Genomic DNA, 19,701 nt, shown 5'->3' with positions numbered 1-19,701 from the left:
AGAAGGTAGTAATTAAGAGTAACCTCAGCTTCATGCTATTGTATTGTTTCTTCCTAAAAAATGATGTGGCCATGTGTGTGTGTTACTGTCCTGTGCACAATKTTACATCAGTTGGAGGTAGAATTCTGATTTTCCATTGGGTTGGCAGATCAGGTCATCTCAGGAGGACAAAAAAAGGYAGTTTAGGTATGAGGAAAAATAAGGTTCTGTACTAGTCATTGATACTGCTTTAGAAACTTGTTGCTTGCTTTGAGACATAGTTTTATTACCTCAGTGAACCAGATAATGTTCTTGRCTAAATTTTTTAACCCACTGGGGTTTTTTTTTCAAAACCTGGCTTTACTGGAAAGCACTCTTGCTCTTTTGTGTTCTAAATTATTGAACTAACAGTCTGTCAGGCACGTAGCCAATTTTTAAATTAATAGTRGTATTTATGGTTTGTTTAATAGCAATCTTCACCTTGATTAGCACAGTCTGTTCCTTTTTGCTTGCTCGTTCCAAAATAAAACAAATAAATGTTCTTTTTTGACGTGTTTCTGATCAATGAATGTTCACTCTGAATACATATAATCTGTTGAAATGCCTGGAGGAGTAATTCGCTTTCCTCTAGTAATAGTGTAAGTTCTGTACTGTTGTCTCCCAACCTTTCCTGCAGTAAATGCTGTTTGTAGTRGGATTGGTAGTTGGTACTGAAATGAGGTTGTATGAAAGCAAAGGATAATTTGGACAGAGCATGATCTAGAGAGTGAAGTATTATGCTGGAGATTGTACAGCATAGCTTAGTTTCTCAATGTAGAGACTTAAATATGTTAAAAAATTTGTGTTCTTTCATTCTTCTGCTAGTCCATTCCAATTCCAGATGAGCTAATACAGTTCTTGAAGGGAGGAAGCACAATTAAATTAATTTGGTAGGCCTTTTTGTCTTAAGACACGGTGCTCAAATTTAGCAAATACTTAGTTTTAGATTCTCTGGTCAAATCTTWTGTTTGTTCTGGGTAGCTATTATTAAACTTCTCCCTGTAAGGCATGTAACTTGAAATTTCAKTCAGTCATGAGATTGCTTTGTGTGAACATCAACTTGGATGCTGACTATATCTGAAGCTCATGTGTTTACTCTTTCAGGAAGAAAAAAGTATCAGGTGGGCATCGAGATGGGATTATATTTTGGAATCTATGCCTCATACTCACATCCAGTGGTTTAGGTGAGAAAGAAGTCTATTGTACTGAAGTGTTTACATTGCAGTTCGAATGATTATTTTCTTGAATGATGATTTCTTTTTTTTTTCAGTATTATGAATTCCCTGGTGATTGTCCTCTTTCTGTCTGGAATGGTAGCTATGATTATGTTGAGGACGCTGCATAAAGATATTGCAAGATACAATCAGATGGATTCCACTGTAAGTCTAAAATGTAGCTCCTAAAATTTATTTGGACTGTAATTTTTTTCAGTTAAATGTGTAGCTGTAATAGGCTATTTAAGTTGCTATCTACTATATTAAAATAGGTGTTATTTCTTTTATAGGAAGATGCTCAAGAAGAATTTGGCTGGAAGCTGGTTCATGGTGATATTTTCAGGCCCCCAAGAAAAGGAATGCTGTTGTCAGTTTTTCTAGGCTCTGGCACACAAATCTTAATAATGACTTTTGTTACCCTGTGTAAGTAACCAAGTGGGGAGGATTTAGTTGAGTATACATGATTTTTCACTGCTAACTGTATGGTGCTGGTAAAAATAACAGTATAGTTTTGTCTAGAGATTTCATAAAAGTCATTAGAAATAGCTGGGCTGATGTAGTAGACATGCAACTTAGTATACAAAGATTTTAACATAACTGATGTGCTGACTTTAAGTCAAACATATAGTCTAAAATCTCTAACATAATTTCTAAAATTGTGCATCTCTGCTTCACAGTTTTTGCTTGCCTGGGATTTTTGTCACCTGCTAACAGGGGAGCTCTAATGACCTGTGCTGTAGTTTTATGGGTACTGCTTGGAACTCCAGCTGGTTATGTTGCTGCCAGATTCTACAAATGTGAGTAAAGTTATTGAAAATGRCAAGGCTTAAGTTCGTTAAAGGAAATTATCATCACAGAACTGATTATTATTTTGCAGCACTGTTTGCAGCTTCCCTCAGGGCAACTTGGAGAAATGTACTTACCTTAACAACAGAAAACRTGTATAGAACACTAACAGTTACACTGGTTTTGATGTAATCATGCCCAAAGACCCTGAATTGCTCTTGCTGGTGTGTGTTTGTGCAATTAAATAGTACTACAGTCATTACATCTTTACATCAGACAGCTTTCTRCTTCTGTTTCCTATAACTGGGGTAGCAGTGTAAACCTGCATTTAGTTTTAGCCATGGATGTGTCTTGGTAATACATACCTGCACCCCAAAATTGTGAACCTCAGTTTTCTTGCATGACTGAGATTTTTGTCCTCTTTTTAGCTAGCTGCTAGGTTTTTGGAACAGACTGGCAGGAGCACAGGAAAAGGATTATTAGGTGTTCTGTAGTTGTAGAAACAAACCCGAGAGTGTTTGGACCCTGACAGGAGTTAGTTGATACTGTTTCCCCTCGCTGATCCCAGCTCTTGTTTCAAGACCTGTCTGTTTACTAACCTCAGAGGGTTTACCCCTGTATCCTCAGATTTATTTTAAAGTGAGGCATGGCATTCCATATACAGCTTGTTTTAATTACCTTACTCAAGGTGAAAGGTTTTTTCACTGAGAGATGGATCTTTTGGACTATTTTAGTTCTGAATATAGGGGGCTAGAGAAAGAGTTTATTTCAGAACTTCAGCCTGGCAGTAGATACTGGAGTTCCTTCTTCTAACCATTTTATAATTCTCATCTGGGGAAAACCAGTGGGAAAAGTGGGTTTGTATCTTGTAAGGAGTTTTTACACAGTGGTAGTGACGTGATAGTGAACTAACCCTAATCTCCAAGCCAGTTAGACTTAAATGTAAGGAAATTTTAGTACTAAGAGCATAATTGAGGGTAGAATTATTCTTTGTATCGTGCTGTGTACTATATGTTTTGAAGGATGTTTTGAACTGTATTGATCATAAACTGAATCCTGTGTCTTTGGTGGAGATGTAGTTATTAATGATAAYATTTCACATTTTACCTCCTGAGAATCACTTAGTGGATACTTGAACGTTGTGTTCAACAACAAAGACAGTGAGTGACTGATCCAGAGATATTTTTGTTCCAACAGGAAGTGGTTCATACCCTGTCTAGAGCACGTAAATATGAATGGGTTTTAATAGTATACAAATAAATYAATGTGAGACATAAAATAAATTGCAACTGAAATGGATAGCCAGCATTAAAAGTTCGGCTTTTTTTCAATATTGCGTTTAAAAAGCTGAGTTGAAATTAAATGGTTAAACTTAATAACTGCTGTCACATTCTACCAAGTTTTTTATGAAGAAATAGAAACTTAATTAAAATCACTCCAACCATAATCACTTCTGACTCTTGAAATAAAGAAGCCATGTCATTATGGCAGTGCTCAGATGAAATTATCAGCTTCACTGCACTCCAGCAGGATATTTTCATTTGAAAGTATTCTGACTAGAATTTTTATCAGCATAGTGCAAATTCACAAAGATTTTCTTAATAAAGCTATCTTTGGTCTTTGGGTATCATGGCTGCTTAATGCTGCTAAGACTCAAGAAAACATCCCTATTTGTGTAAGCGTGTTAGTTCTGACTCTCCTGTAAGATTCATAGGCAAGAATTGTTTGAAGAAAACTCTTAAGCTKGGTTTTCACATATTTATGTATCTTTACCTACTGAAACCTGCAGTCAAATGCTAGAAAGCTTAAATTTCTTAATCATTCCAGGTTTAAAATGTTTTTAAAGACTTAGAAGTACTGCAAATCTGYTCCCTCTTAGTAGATAAAGTGGTCAGACAGAGCTTTAGCTGGATACCTTTCCTGACCTTGGTGTGAGACTTTTTGCTTTGAAGTTCTGTGGTTAAGCAATAGGATGAGGAAATTTAATGTTATTACTGAAGATTTAGTTTACTCTTATAAATTTGGGTATGATAGCACATTATTTGAGTATCTGCAAGCTAAGTATAACAGGTAAATGGACTGGAAAATTAATAGTTGTGAGCTTAATGCATGTTGTAATGTCTGTCAAATGTTTTAATACAGCATTTGGAGGTGAGAAATGGAAAACAAATGTCCTGCTGACATCATTCCTTTGTCCTGGGTAAGTTGAGAATATTACCATGATTAACAGAATTAAATTGTTTCTCTGATGTGCATAGCTAATTTTTCAAGTTTCAGCTATACAAGTAAATCTTACATTGCCCCTTTATTCTGGAAGCCACAAGAGTATGTATCATGGTGCTTTTGACAAAGATGAGTATTAGTGGCATATCATCCTTAGATTTTTTTTTTTAACCATTTGTTTACTCTCACCACATGAAAAAGGTTGATTGGGAAAAAGCATTATGAAGGTAGTAGGTTTTAGACAGGCTCACTTTTTCATTGTTTTCTTTTGTTCTCTGGGCTGTGTCTCTGACCACGCTGTAGTTGGTCTTTTATAGTGTCATATACTGTATAACCACTCTGATAATTTTTTCCACTTAATCACAGCAAGSAGTCTTACCCTGAAGTGTAGTTAAGACAAGCATATATTTGAAATAGCTTAGCTGGAATGTCAGCTCCTGCTGGAGATCAGTCCCACTAGATTAACAAAGAATTGCTTGTTCAACCTCTTCATTTTCATATTTTGTGTGTGTCATTTGGTTTTAGCAGAAATTTGAGCTAAAATCTTAACACAGTGCCATTGTTTTGTTTATGTTACTAAAAGTTAAGTGTTTCTGTGCTGTAAGTTGTGCTGTGGTTTTTTTCAGAATTGTATTTGCGGATTTCTTTATCATGAACCTCATTCTCTGGGGAGAAGGCTCTTCAGCAGCTATTCCATTTGGTACTTTGGTTGCTATTTTGGCACTCTGGTTTTGCATATCTGTACCTCTGACGTTTATTGGTGCCTATTTTGGGTTTAAGAAAAACGTAAGTGTTTCTGAGAAGTTGTTTATTAGCGTATACATACATACACACACACAAATATTTTTCTCTGTAWAGGCCATGTCTGAGGTAGCCCCTAATCTTGTTGCATTGTTGGCTCCAGTTCTGTTCAGTTACTTTAGAACTGCATTAGATACCCAGTCTTGGTATTCCAAGGCCTTGATATATGGTTGGTGGCAGTGATACTTCCCTGCAATGATCTGGGTTATCATTAATTGAGTGACTGCTACAGATAAATCAACGATGTTGGCATTTTAATTTTAATTAGGTTTTTTTTCATATACTAAAGCAGGTAATTGACCCAGCAATCATGAGGGAAAGCAACTAATAAGTTTCTGGTTTTCATCACATATTTCTTTTTCCTGTTCRCCCTCTACGCTGAGGATCTTTTCTGATCAGATTGCTGGAGTTCTGTGAAATCTGTGTCTAAGTGTTCTGTCAATGGTTATCTCTGCTTGGCAGACATTAATTGGGATTTGCTCCTAGATCAATCAACCTATTTTTATGAGGGCTGTTTGTGACCAAACATTTCATCGTTTGATGACCAAATCATTAAATAATGAGATTGTTTTTTAAGCAACAAAAAAAAAGAAAAAAAAAGAACCAGTTTACTATCCCTCACAAATTTGTATAAGTGCAGATGCATTTGTGTCTTTTCTCCTGCGTAAGAAGGCARGGTTCCATTTCTCTGTAGATCTCCTGTAATATTTTCCAAGAATACTGTCTTAGGAGGCACTTTTTAAGGCAATTGTATAGTTATCCTGATTTTCTTAACCAGAATTCAGTGGGTGTTTTTTGATAATCATGTTGAAATTCCAGCAAGTTCCCCTGCATTGTACAGATGTGTACATCTTCTTTTAAGGAAGGAAGATTTGATAAGCTAATAAGGCAATGTGGTAGATGTCACAAAAACTTGAAAATCAAATCAAAAAGGAAGTACCTATTGATGCTTTTGATGTAATCTTTATGAAAGGAGAAAGATGCAATGTATGCATGCAACTTACAATGCCTGGGTGTTTTCTCCCACCATGCTGATCTATGCATGTGTCTTAAATTAGGATTGAATTGCCAGATTGAATCCTTTCAGTAAGCTTATCCTAGTGTGATTGTTGAAGTAAATCCTGAAAAACAGCATGCAGGAATTTTTAGAAGGGGAAAGGAGGAGTCTGCACTACCACTACCCTAGCTGAAAAGTTGTAGATCAGCTCAGGCTCTGTAACAGATGATAGATAGGCAAACATTAAAAGGGAAGTCCAAAATATCCGTCACTGTGTTTTCAGTAGGAGCTGTCTTTTAGCAACTTTGCTGAGCAAGTGTTGGTAGCTGGGCTGGGAGCAAAAGTAAATGTAATATGGCTGGGTATGCACATGCTCAAAACAAAGAGTAAACTTTTTAGCACTGCTCATTACAAAAAGAAAACAAAAAAGGTAGTGCTGTAGTTTGACGTTTTATTTATTTATCTGTTTGTTATTTTCATTTAAAGGCTATTGAACATCCTGTTCGCACAAACCAAATTCCTCGTCAGATTCCTGAGCAATCATTCTAYACAAAGCCATTACCTGGCATTATCATGGGAGGGATTCTTCCTTTTGGATGTATCTTTATACAGTTGTTCTTTATTCTCAATAGTATTTGGTAAGTTCACTATGATTTGAATTTTCTCTGTCAGAAAAAAAGGTGATAGTTTTTCTTCAAGATGCTTTGCCTCAATTTTTGAGAATGCAKGGTTACCATAATACTGGTTAAGTAAAATTTAAATGTTAACATCTTTTTAGTGTTTTGTTGTTTCAAAGATACTCAGTGCCTGTTTAAGCTTGTTGGGGTGTACATAGAGGTGGCTGTGATATGCTTAGCAATTTACAGCTGACCTACARTATTCAGATAGTTCATTGTTTTTTCATGCTACTCTTCTGACTTCATGTGGAAGTGGCTCTGAAGCTGATACATGGCATATAACTTGGCAGTAGTGAAGTTATTAAAATAAACTTGAAGTTTTTTGGTGGTTGTTATTAGGCTAGAAAAGTATTACTAATCTTGGGAGAAAAAAAAAAGAACAAATTCTTATGCAATCTTTATTAAAAAAACAGGAGAGTAATTATTTTAAAAAATAAAGCACCAAAGACTAGTCCAGTATAAGTGGACACATATCACATATTTTGATGTGAGCTCACTGACAAACTAATCTACTGTGAGGAATTTGTCTTCCTTCTGGCACAATTTAGTTATTGGATCTTGTTAAACTGTTTCTGAACCTTGAATAGGTGCCTCTACCAACACAGACAGCTACAGCATTTGACATTTCTTGTTATTTTGGAGCTTTGCCCCTTTGATTGAAATGTGAGGTGAAGTCCAGGYTCTGCTGAAGTCAGTGGAAGAGGTCACGCTGACTTCACTGGAACTGTGATTTTACCATTATGTCAAGTCATTTCTTTCTCTAAAATCCCAACCAGGGGCCTGCTTTGGCCTTGCTTTCTTGCTGTTCTCAGACTGAGCTGCCAAGRTTCCTATTCTTTAGTTAGAAAATAAATTAGTCAGTTGTATGGCTGCACAATTGACAGTACTTCAGTAGGAAGGGGAAATAGTTAAGGTGAAGGTGATGTTACTACACATGAAAAAAATAATAATAGCACAATAACATTTTTAATTCTTTTTTTTTAACTCCCTTTTATAGGTCCCACCAGATGTATTACATGTTTGGCTTCCTSTTTCTGGTATTCATTATTTTGGTTATTACATGTTCTGAGGCTACAATATTGCTCTGCTACTTCCATCTATGTGCAGAGGTAAGAAATATTTCTTYTGTTTTCAAACCTCTTAATGCTTTAAGAATGCTTCAAAAATATTAATGTTTTTGTAATTGAAARTAAGTATTCCAGAATTCAACTTGAACACTATGACTAAATGAGATGTACTTAAACCATGTCTTTAAAAAGCGAAGCAGACTTTTTTGGCAAAACTTGTAAGTATTAAAACCCTGCACTGGGTACTGCAGAGTCAGATATCACATCTTAAGATTCTCACTCCCTGTTTTGTGAAGATGCTAAATGAATCCATTAATTTTGTTCAATCAGAGTGCATTTTGGACATGCCCAACCTTGGGAAAAAATAATTTTTGTGGCTGGAAATAAGTACATCTGGCTTATTAGGGGTTTTAGTATTTTATCTATTGGATATTGATCTTTAGGTTACTTATCTCTAATTGTGAATGGTGTAGTTAAAGCAGTATTGATTATATATAGTAGATAAAAAAAMCGACAAAAACTTTTGGATAAAGTCATAATAGAAAAAGTAACTCTGCATTCACTAGTGGGGTCAGTGGGGTAAAGAGGTATGCAATATTGCTCATACATTTGTTTTTTTTTCTCACTCCCTCTAGGACTATCACTGGCAGTGGCGTTCATTTCTTACTAGTGGTTTCACTGCAGTTTATTTCCTAATATATGCAATACATTATTTTTTTTCTAAACTGCAAATCACAGGAACAGCTAGCACCATTTTATATTTCGGTTATACCATGATTATGGTTTTGATCTTCTTCCTTTTCACAGGTAAGTGTATTGAACCTGAATTTTAAAGTTTGAATCTGCCTTTAGTTAGTCCTTTTCAAAACTCGTCTTGATCCAGAATTATAAATCTATGAATGCCTTTGATTTTTTTCCAGGTGGTTGTGTAGCATATYGCAACTCTGTGATTACAAATTTTAGTGGAAGAGATAAGTGAGGATGAGGCAAAACTACTGCTAATTTGAGGTGTTGGCCTATAATTAGTTCTTCAAATATGTGATAAATACTTTCCCAGATTTCATTCGTATGAGAGTCTTATRACAAACTCAGTTTTTTTAATTAGTCATCTTTGGAAAAGGACACTTTAAATCACATGCAATCAAGTATAAAGTTACAGTGCCAAGATAAAAACTACAGATTTTATGGAACAAGTAGAAGCAAGAGAGAGGAGTAAAAGTTGACAGAGAATGKKTTTTTTKTKTGYTTTCTTTKTTAATTTTCTCTCTTCCAGAATTTATTTACYTTTATCGCAATTGCATTGAAGTGGCATGAGAAGCAGACAGAATTTTTCTTAACATTTTTTGTATCAGTCTTGTCAAAACCTTGTAATCTTTATTTTGAGTATTTGGAAGAACATCTSTCTCAGGTGCTGCATTTCAATATCCTCTTCAGTAACTGAGATGAGGTCACAAAATCTTCCATTATCATCTTCAGCCAGACATAAATAKCACTTCCTACTGCTCAAAAAAATCTTAAAAATTCTGTATTCTGCTCCAGCAGAATGCAATCCATTCTTGTATTCTCTRCTCAACAGAACAGTACTTCTGAAACGACTTTGAACTGATCAGTGGTTTAAATAATTTCAGTCTTCATGATRATGATGACCTTTAATGATTGCAAAGGCTTTGATACGTATTTTTGTATAGACACTAAATTTTSAGGCCTCCTGGAACAGACTTGTCATCAGAGCTTTTAATGCAGATCTCACTATAACTATTAAGTAGAATTTTCATTTCCAGTTAGCATATGAGAACAAAACAGTGAGAAAAGAACTGAGAATGGTGTTCATTTTAAATGTAACCAAATATTTCAAAGACATTTCCACTTCAGCTAAGGAAATATTCAAGCTGTTTGCGCACTATGACTGAATGCAGATAATGATGAACAGGAGCAATGGCCTGCAAGGATTTTCTTGGGTCATTGCYTGTTAAAAGAAGAAATGGGACTTGAGTGCATTATATAATCTCATTGAAAAGTGATCAAGCTGTGTCCCAAAAGTGGTTAGTTTTATCTTCCATCCTTCGTTTTAAGTCATTATAATGTGTTTTGGCATTGCTTGCAGATAGTTTGTAATTTATACATCTCTACTTCTATTCACATTTCTGTACCAGTTTACAAGTCATTCTGAATGCATGGATCAGATATTCTGCCTTCCTTGCTCACTTTTTATTCTTTCTCACYCTGCTTTTCTCTTAACCTTTACTTCTGGTCTGGGTTTTACTGATRGTCTCATCAAACTAATGAATCATAGGATGTGTGGTTGTTCAACTAAAATCAAGTGTGTATTGCTGTATGCAGATTGATTTTTGAATGCAGTGCAAACTTACAAAGTAGCGTGAAAAATAATTAGACCTTACATAAGTGTAAAGTCAATTAATTTAGTTTCAGCAGCTTTTCCAACAGATGTTCAGCAAGCCTGCCTGTAATAGTAAACAGTTTTGCCCAAAACCAGAACTGTGGTTAGCCTGCCTTCTTTGTTTCCTCTGTTTTCTCTGGATGCATGCAGTTTTTCTGGAGTGGAGTCATTCAAGATAAAGGGGATGTACAATCATTTTTTATGCTGAGATTTGGTTTAGCTGCCTTTCTGCACCTCAGATAASCAAAAATTTTCCATCTTTTGCCCTTATTCTCTCAAGTCAGTCATGTCACATGACATTGTCTAGAGGCATTAAGATGTGTCCAGGGCATCCCCCTTTTCCTTTGCTCACGTRTTCACTTTCAGTTGACCAAGTGGCTGTGCAGCACCTGCCAGCAAATTTTTAGGGTAGGTTCACAAGCATGCAAAGAAGAGGTGGTTTATTTTCAGCCCCTTTTAGTTGCTTTTTGTGGCAGTCATTTGTTTGTAATTGGGACAGTGGAAATGCAAGTCGTGCTGTGCAACTGGAACTAAGTTTTCAGAGTCTGTATGCTTKTGATTTTTTTAAATTTTCACTTTCTATATTGAAATCAGGGGAGGATGCATGTGAAGTTAATCACACCAAATTGTGAAATACCATGTGCTTAACGATTTTTTTAAAGCTACTTCCCACAAGATTAAGTCCAAATCACCTTTTAATTTGGGGAAATAATCCTRTTTCTAAAGATGTAAGAATAATTTTGTCCATTTAGGTTGATACGAATTTAAAAGCAGATATGTTCAGTTATCTGAGATTTACTGAAGTGTTCTAAGGTTTTACAGAAATTAGAAGTAGGGTAAAGGGACAGGGAGTTATCAATTTTTTTAAACAAAGAAACATAATAGCAATTTAGCAAAAACKGCTCCCAAAGGCAACTGACTTCCCATGTCAGGATGATAAAGAAGCTAAAAAGTCATAATTGTTGTATGGAAACTATTCTGCTGTTGCTTACTCATCTGTTAAAAATTGTCAGGATTGGGAGGGAAGGGTTTTGACGGTGCCCTGCTGCTATGTSGGTGTAACACATGCTTCAGGCACTTGCATCCATACTGCATTCCAGGTCATTGATCAGACTCAGCAGGCAGAATACCGGGAGCTACATGACAAATCTTTGATTCACAGCTGGGATCACAACTACGTATCATAGTAAATGAGTCAGTTAAACATCAGTMGTTTAGCAAGCATAAAGTGAAAAAAAAGAACATGATATCATTCATGGTTTCGTTCAAGCTTTTACAGAGATTGAGTTACCACACAACTTTTTCTGTCCCTCTTATCAGATCTAAAATAAAGGAAGTTTTTTTCCTCTAAAGAGCTTCCTTAACACTTGCCTAAGTTAAGGATGTTATTTTAGAAAAGGTACTTAGGCAAAAATCAGATAAACTTCAGGGCTTTTTTCCTGTCCTAGTTTTTGTGGGAAATTAAGGTTCCTGTAACAGGTGTTCTGAGCTGCTGTTTAATCCAATATCATTCTGATTGAGACTGAATTGTGATGTAATCCAGTTAGATTAACGGAGCCCAACTATATTAACTGTTTCACATTCAAAATAATATTTTTGTTAAAAGTTTTTTTTGGAGTTACACAAAGAAGGGATGAAGCTGTTTTTATTGTGCTAGAAGTTACCAGGGAAGTGGTCTTAATCCTTCAATTTTAGTTCAAATTCGTSTTTCCCTTTTGACTGTCATAAGTAATTCAGAAGTGTTTATGGTTAAGGTATGTAACACATGTTTTCAGTAGGACTACAAGTTGTGTAGCAACTACACTATGGTTTGAAATTTGTATTGACTCAGCCTATGGAGAAATAAAGGTATTGCTCTAGTTTTCCAAGACTTTAAAGTATTGGTAAGTAATGGAAACTCTCTGTGATGGTGTTAGTTTAAATGGTTTATTAAACATAATAATATTCTGACAGCTGAGCAGATCAAGTAAAGTGTGTGTGAGTAGTCACTGAGAAGGGGTGAAATGGAGTAAAGTGAAGGAGTTGGATGACAGCATAACAGGARCAAATGTGTAAGATAAATAACACAGAAACATCTTATAACAAGAGTCTTCCACACAATCTGTTCTATGATCCTGAAAGTAATGAAATAGGTTACAGAGTCGTTGATGCCTACAAGGACCTGGTACTGTCTGTAACTTCACATTTTCTGATTGGATTGACTGCTGAGGACTAAGGACAGCACATCACATGTACATACATCCTGATTTATAAACTACAGGTGGAAATTATTGATACTCCTGTGTTAGTATTCCTAACATGTAATTTTTTTTCTCTTTTAGGRACAATTGGATTCTTTGCATGCTTTTGGTTTGTAACCAAAATATACAGCGTAGTGAAAGTYGACTGAAGAAACCAATGTAAAGAATTAACACAGAAGAGGTTTAATCTTCATTAACGTAACTTAAAAATCTGGTCTCGTTGATGAACTTGAGCTTTATCAGAAGTATTGGCTTCCTATTCTTTGAGAATGATACTGAATATGCACCTACTTTTCCACTAACACGTTTGTATTGTGACTTAACAACCTGTTTTCATTCAAACCTTAATGAAGATCAGAGTTACGGTATTTATGCATTTGTAAATACAACTATACTTTAAAACAAATGTTAAATTCTAATGGCAGAATAGAAATGGCTGTATTACAAAACTTAATGATACTTCTGATCAAAGTACAACTGTAAATAGGTTTTTCTAGCTTGGTAGGTGGGATGAATTATTTTTCTTTGAGGGAAATGAGAACTTTTTATTATGCTGACTTTGAAGGATGACTCTTAAAAAGTGTTGCTTTTAGTCTGGATGTGATTTTTATTTTTTACTGGTGTTACGTCCATAAATAYTCTGATTTCTGTGACTTAATTAGTTTTGTTGTTCTTGGCCTTTTAAACTATGTGCCTCTGAGTCCTTGAATTTATAAATTCATAATCTAATAAACGGTGTAAAAATGTCTTCAGTGACTTATTACATATTATAAGTTCATAAAAATATGTAAATATAATTATATTGAAGACAGATGCTTAAAGATTGCATAGAGTATTTTATGGCATTTTCTATGGTTTAATGTATATTGACACACCCTTAGATCTCCAAGAAATATTATTTGTGCTAAATGGCTATAAAATGGACATGTGATTGTGGCATATAAGAACCAAATTATACACACATTTAGCAAAACCACTCTGCAGCATTACTCCAGTCTTTAACCCAGAGATTGCTATGGAATTGTCACTATGTTGAGAAGATCTTGCAATGCATGAGTCAGCATTCTCTGCTGATCTTGCTTTTAGATCTCAATGATGCATATTCTATAGAGCAACTATTGCTGTCTGTACTTAATGTAGGTTAAAAAATAAAAGAAAAATTACTATTTTTGCCTTATACTGAGAGACTAATGTCAATTTTTGATGACTGGCATTAAACCTATATTTGCCTTTTTTTTGAAATGGAGTATTTTGTTCAAATCTTGTTTGTTAGTTTTAGACTCAGTTTGGCTTTTGGAATGTTTGCACAAACCTGGTAGAAGTTTATGTTAAATTAAACTTTAAGTACCAATTGCCATTCATAAGGTTGGGGTGTTTTATTCTTACCAGTTTACTTTTCGAAACAACCTTAACCTAATGATGCTTGAATATTGGACCAAATAAAAGTATCTTTGGTTAAGGTAATTTGTCATTATGAACCTCCCAAAAGTTGGCACATAAAGGCTTCAGGGGGCATTCCTGCAATTGCAGTGCTCCACAACTCTTACCAGATAAACCACACTCTGCCTGTGTCCAGACACAGCTCTGTTCAGATGTTGTGGACAGGTTTGTTCTTGTGCCCCTCCCAACATGTCACTAGAAAATGGTGATTTTRGATAGATCTTCTTTGCTTTATGTTCACAACAGGAAAAGGGTGAATGTGAAATGCATTTGCTCTTTACTACTGCAGTGAACTGTAGTGTGATATTTGATTCAAATGGTTAAAACTATAAAATTAAATAGTCTTCATAAACCTGGTTTTGTCATCACTGTATAGTCACTGACTGAAATCACTAGTAGTTTTTACACAAATAGGATTACTTAGTTTGAGAAACATTAATCGTCTGCTATTGAAGTTCAAGTTAAAAAAAACCAGACTTTCGTGATATGTTTACAATTGCTGTTTAAAAGTCAGATTATTTTGTTTTTCAAGCAGCCATGCCTTATAATAGTTGCAGCTGTTTCACAATTGAAATGTAAACTTTCAGTGTGGAGTACTCGAGACAATTCAGGAAGTTTATTGCATCACGGATTTTAGAGAAGAGCYGTTCTCAAGTTGTCTTGCCCTTGTAACATATTATTGCTGCAGTTAATTTTGGAGTTAATGTTTTTCTATAATTTAGGCTTCTGGTGTGTATTAGGGCATCTAAGTGTTCTACTGTGTACTTTGTTTTTCAGATCTCTTGGGAGGCCTGGGTTTTTGTCTAAACATTCAAAATGCTGGCCTTTTCCAAAATCTTACTGTACTACCYGGTATTTTCTTGAAATGCACTTGCTGCACAGACGTCTGAGAAAATGTAAATTAATAGGAAGGTTAAGAGGTTGGACAAATTGCTGAACTACAGGAAGASTGCAAATTTAGATGAAGCACTTCAGAGAAGTGTCAATTTTTTTGGTGGCTGATAAATAATTTTAAAACTGATTGTTCATAGTCTGAAAAAAAGTGGCCATCTCTGCCAAAAGTAGTCTGAAAGGAATCCTTGGTCCAAATCATGTTTTGAAAACGTGATAGGTTTTCTTTCTCCAGAAGAAATGAAAGAGCTTTATGGCAGCTGTCACTCATAGCAAGTTCATCGGGCCCTCTAGTCTGTAGCTTCTCTTCTAATTCAAAACCTTGGCTGTGTTTGAACACGTGTGAGAGTCCTCTGTGGTCATACAGTTTGTGTGTGCTGTCAGTTGCTTGGCTGGATCTTGTAARCAATACCATAAATATTAATTAACCATGAGCCAATTGTCGACAGTATCTTGATGCTTTTTGTGCCATTTTCAGGCAAAAGGCTGTGAAGAATGACTTCAGGAAAAGTCTGGAAGTGATGACAAGCAAGAGGTGAAATAGGACAGAATTCAGGCAGGCATCTGAGGTGTTCAAAGTGATACTGATCTGAATATTTTGAAGGGATGTGAGACACCAACCAAGTGCTGTTTGAACTGATGTACATATCAAAAAAGTGAAATGTGGATGTGAARTATTTTGCTAATAGTGGTAAGGGCAAAAATGCCAGTCTCTAAGAAAAGTAGCTGGACAGCATCTGTACTTCAGTCAAGGTAGGTATGAAGTGAGACCTTGAAAAGGAGTGGATTTAGTGTATCTGGTTTTGGTCAGTGGAGTGTGAAATTGTGGCCAGATTTTTCTGCAAAGCTTGTGAGATTGCTGGGGAGGGGCTGCTGCAGCTGGTCCTGATGAGATGGGCAGTGCAGAGTAAGTAAAAACAGATTTCTCAGTGAATTCTTACTCAGCTGCTGGAGATCTTGAGTTTCACAGATAAGGAGTAAGTTACATGAAATCTTGTAGTGTAAGTATGGTGAATCCTATCCTTAAGAGCTGGTAGATGTTTTTGTATTTAATGGCTGATAAAACACAGTGCTGAGCATAGAATCACAGACTGGAAGAGCAGTCCAGCATACTTGCTTTTTTTTTTTACTTTCTGTTTTTTGGGGATGTTGTTTTTTGTCTGGGGTTTTTGCCCTTTTTTTTTTTTTTTCCTTTTGACTGAATGTTACTGCAGTCTTTAGTTTAGTGTTCCTGCTCCAGGAATGCATGAGCAAGAACTTTAGTAAGCTTAGCTGGTGTGGGACACACATGTCCATGAGTTTATGATGGCCATGAAGTTACAGGCCATCCTCTTTCTGTTTGGATATCTTTACCAGTTTGGACACCATCTTCATTTCTGGAGGCAGCTATATCTCCAGCTCGAACAGCACATCCCAAGTATCTATTTCCTTAAACGAAGGGCGAGTACTTGGGCAGAGATCTTCTACTCTTCTCTACAGATATGCTGCTTCCTACACTTCACCTCTAATTTAATTTTTTTATTCTCAGTACCCCGCTGTTTTTCCTTATGTCAGTAACTAGTGATCTACTTATTTGCATATCTCCATAAATATCTATTCCTTAACAGACTCCTGAAATACTTCTCCCATTACCTTACATATTGACTTTGGGTACACGTGCCTGCACAAGTRTGTGACACTTCAGATTAAAGCACAAATCTTCAGGGACTACTGAGAGACTTCATTTATCAGTTGATTACTGTATAGCTGTCATCATGCTATTTCTTCTTATGTGAARCATCTGGAACTTTCTGTTGATGAGATGAGAGTAGTTAACTGCTTGTAAATCATATCAATCAGAAGATTRCAAATGAAGCCTGTCACGTTTGGGTGATGGCAGATTCTTGCCACTTGACAGGATTCCAGGACTTTCAATTAAAAAGCAGTTGAAGGTATTTGAACATCGCCTGCTGGCCACAGCACACACACAAGTACAGCGCTCAGGAGCAGAGTCAAGGGCGTAATAGGAAGGTTTGACCAAAGCAGTCTACTGGAGGGACTTCACTGTGGCATTACATCTTTGAGTATGTATGATCCMAAGTTTCTGGAAGTGTGCAGTCTCACCCCTCCAAGTCTTGGCAAAGAACAATAACAGTAATTACACAAATAATTTATCAGTAAGCATGCTAACATTGTGTCTCTTGCATGTAGTATGGTCACACTGTGAGCAAGGATCCTCTAGAATTCACTGTATTTTTGCCTTGCATTGTAAGGATTAATTGTTCTTACACTTCTCCAGCCTTGCTTAGGAGCTACAAAAGCGAGTGGGCAGAAAATCAGATCTGTTTCCTTTAATTTTCTTCAAGTTCTCACACTCCACCTTTCTGCTGGGAGTTGCTCTTCTCTGCCCACTGCAGCAAGGCTGGCAAGACAGCTGAGAAGAAACTAATGTTCTGTCACYCTTCTGGTGTCTGCGGCTGAAGTGACAACAGAGCTAAATCCCATGTGTCTTCTTGCATGATGCTGGATCAGTGCAGCCCCAAGCCAGGTGGAGGGAAAGGCAAAGGGGAGGCAGCGGGTTCCTTAAATTTGCTGTTTATCCCAGAAAATGGGGTGACCACAGTAACACTGGATAAAAATCACAGAGAGGCTTCTTTCCCTTCAAGAAGGACCATATTCAGACCCAGGGGGCAGACCCCAAACAAAGAATTGACTATCAGGAAAAGGATGGTTTATTAAACTCACGTCTTTTCAGTCTGTTACGAGTTTCAAGTGGGAGTTTTTGCTGRAAGAGACATACTAGATCCAGAACTGAATTTCTGAATAGTCCAAGACGAGCATAAAAATGTAGGCAGATTAAGGATGTGACTAAATTCCCAGAGATTTTCTTGGCAGTGGATTATTKTAGGGTTACTATGTCTGTCTTTTGAAACAGCTTTACCAACAGGTTTGTGAAGGCAGTTGCTGCACAGACTGGACCAGCAGAACTTGCARTCTCAGTGTTTTGTTGGACAGGACWCTGTTTCCTGTCTCACTGATTCCTGGCACTTCAGAGGATTGCTGCTAAAATAACCTGAGCTAGCCATCTGCCATGTAATTGATGCAGAAATACACTTCTCATTGCTCCAAGTGCACAATGTCCATATAAATACCCAACAGAAACCCCTAGAGTTTGATGTAACATCTCTGTGCAGGACTGGGAAGGGAAAATTGTAGCCTTGGATTCCTCAATGAAAACACTATCTGAGGAAAAGGGCATGAATAGGAAACAGAAATTGCATGAAAAAAGCAAAGTTCTAGGGCTGCAAATAGATAATAGCAAGAACAAATATTTCCTCTTGAAGTTTTACTCATCTTTGAATTTTGCAGCGCATCTCCTGAGGAAATACAGATAAAGCTGCAGCACTGCTCATTTATATACAGTATATAGCACAAATCTGTTGAAGTCAGGGCTCATCACAACTTGAGAAGTTCAGAAAGAACAAATAAATATGCTCTTAGAAGGTTTACAGGAGTCAATAATAAAAAGCTGTATTTACCACAGTTAAGCTTCAAAAGAAAATGTGGGCTGTCAAATGAAAGGGGAAAGGAGAGGGTGGACTCCTCAGACACAGCACAAGTCAGAGGTATAGACATTTTCCAGCCCTTTGCATTTATTTGTGTGGATGCAAACATGGGGTTTTTATTTTCTTTTTTTAACACAGTTTCAATACAGTAGTGAAGGCATAGGAAGAAATGGGTATTTGCCTCCGTGTCTTGCCAGCAGAGGCAGCAACCACAGCAGGAGTAAAAGAAATTGGACAGAACAAATTGGAGAGCAATAATTATTACCTATCACTTCCATTATAACTTTTTTATAATTTTTTTTCCATCATCTCACTGCCTGCCCTAGCAGTTGACTAATTTGGTCAAGTTTTTCTTGTGCTTTTTTATTCCTGTCCATTAGCTGTTGTTCATTGTCAGAGAAACTCCTGTTAAAATTTCAGTTGGAACCTGCAGATCCATCTTAGCAATTAACACCTAGTCATTTTTGGGAAGCAGCATGGAAGTCTGTGGTAGAGAATCACAGATTGGTAACATTACAAATTAAATTTCTAAAATCTGACATTTTTGGGGGGCCAAGTTTATTCCTGTCAATAAACCGTGACAAGATTTTTATACATGGAAAAGACTGAATTCCTACTATGGTCACCAAGTGTAGCGGTCTCATTTTCAACTGCACTGTTAAAAACTGAGCAATGAAAGGCTACTCCTAAATATTCCAWCGCCACGGTGGTTAATGAGGCCAGCCGTCGTTATCTGGGAGACACACAGGCGGCTGTCATARTAGCTGTCACTCACAGCAGCATTAAGTATAAACCACGGCATTAAAATAACAAACAGGAGAAGAAAGCTGGGCTGCAGAAGGATTATCCTGGGTTCTGTCCGTGCTGAAAACACCACATGACCTTCTTCCCAAAATGGTAGTCAATCACTTGGTTGCGTGGCAGTGAGTGATCCCCTGGTGGAACTCTGGAAGGCAGTCTCTTCTCAAAATTACTCCTGCTAGAGATTTTTCTTTGCTTAGAGCATAGATTTCTCTTGGAAGTTTATTTCAGTATTTCTGAGGATGATGATCTTTTTTTGAAGACTGTGCCTCCACAATGCATGACATCAGCTTTCTGTTTGGTGTGTGGTCTACATCTGGCCAAAATTGTCATTTTTACTTTCAGTTTAACTTAGGTTTAATTGTCTTGATTTAAGCCTCTTGCACTAACACTAAGCTGCTTTTGTTTTTACTTTGGATCCAATAATTTTAATGTTTCCTCCATATGGCAGTGAGTTTTCGAAGGAAAAAACAAGGTCTGAGATGAAGTTATTTGAATGGATTGAAATTTGGAAAGTGAAACTAAAAACATAGATAGGAAATACCAAGCTAAGGTGACATAAATGTAGGGAATTCTTTTGTGATATATTAAAAAAAAAAAAAA

General features: G+C 36.4%; 1 protein-coding gene across 1 annotated transcript in view; it reads left to right on the top strand.

Moving 5' to 3' along the window:
- TM9SF2 (transmembrane 9 superfamily member 2) overlaps window positions 1-13,168 on the top strand; it is a 28,992-nt gene extending 15,824 nt beyond the window's left edge. The window contains exons 8-17 of the mRNA XM_057366181.1: window positions 1,123-1,202; window positions 1,289-1,397; window positions 1,523-1,655; window positions 1,910-2,029; window positions 4,161-4,218; window positions 4,868-5,027; window positions 6,526-6,677; window positions 7,714-7,825; window positions 8,419-8,590; window positions 12,503-13,168. Of these exons, the coding sequence (XP_057222164.1) occupies window positions 1,123-1,202; window positions 1,289-1,397; window positions 1,523-1,655; window positions 1,910-2,029; window positions 4,161-4,218; window positions 4,868-5,027; window positions 6,526-6,677; window positions 7,714-7,825; window positions 8,419-8,590; window positions 12,503-12,570 (1,164 nt within the window). The 3' untranslated portion in view covers window positions 12,571-13,168. The remainder of the gene's footprint in view (window positions 1-1,122; window positions 1,203-1,288; window positions 1,398-1,522; window positions 1,656-1,909; window positions 2,030-4,160; window positions 4,219-4,867; window positions 5,028-6,525; window positions 6,678-7,713; window positions 7,826-8,418; window positions 8,591-12,502) is intronic.
- Window positions 13,169-19,701: the final 6,533 nt, after the last annotated feature.

The sequence above is a fragment of the Malurus melanocephalus genome, unplaced genomic scaffold (assembly GCF_030028575.1).
Source record: "Malurus melanocephalus ecotype Western Australia unplaced genomic scaffold, MMel_1.1 scaffold_61, whole genome shotgun sequence".
In the NCBI taxonomy this organism is placed as follows: domain Eukaryota; kingdom Metazoa; phylum Chordata; class Aves; order Passeriformes; family Maluridae; genus Malurus; species Malurus melanocephalus.
This window is presented reverse-complemented; position numbering and strand designations above follow the sequence as displayed.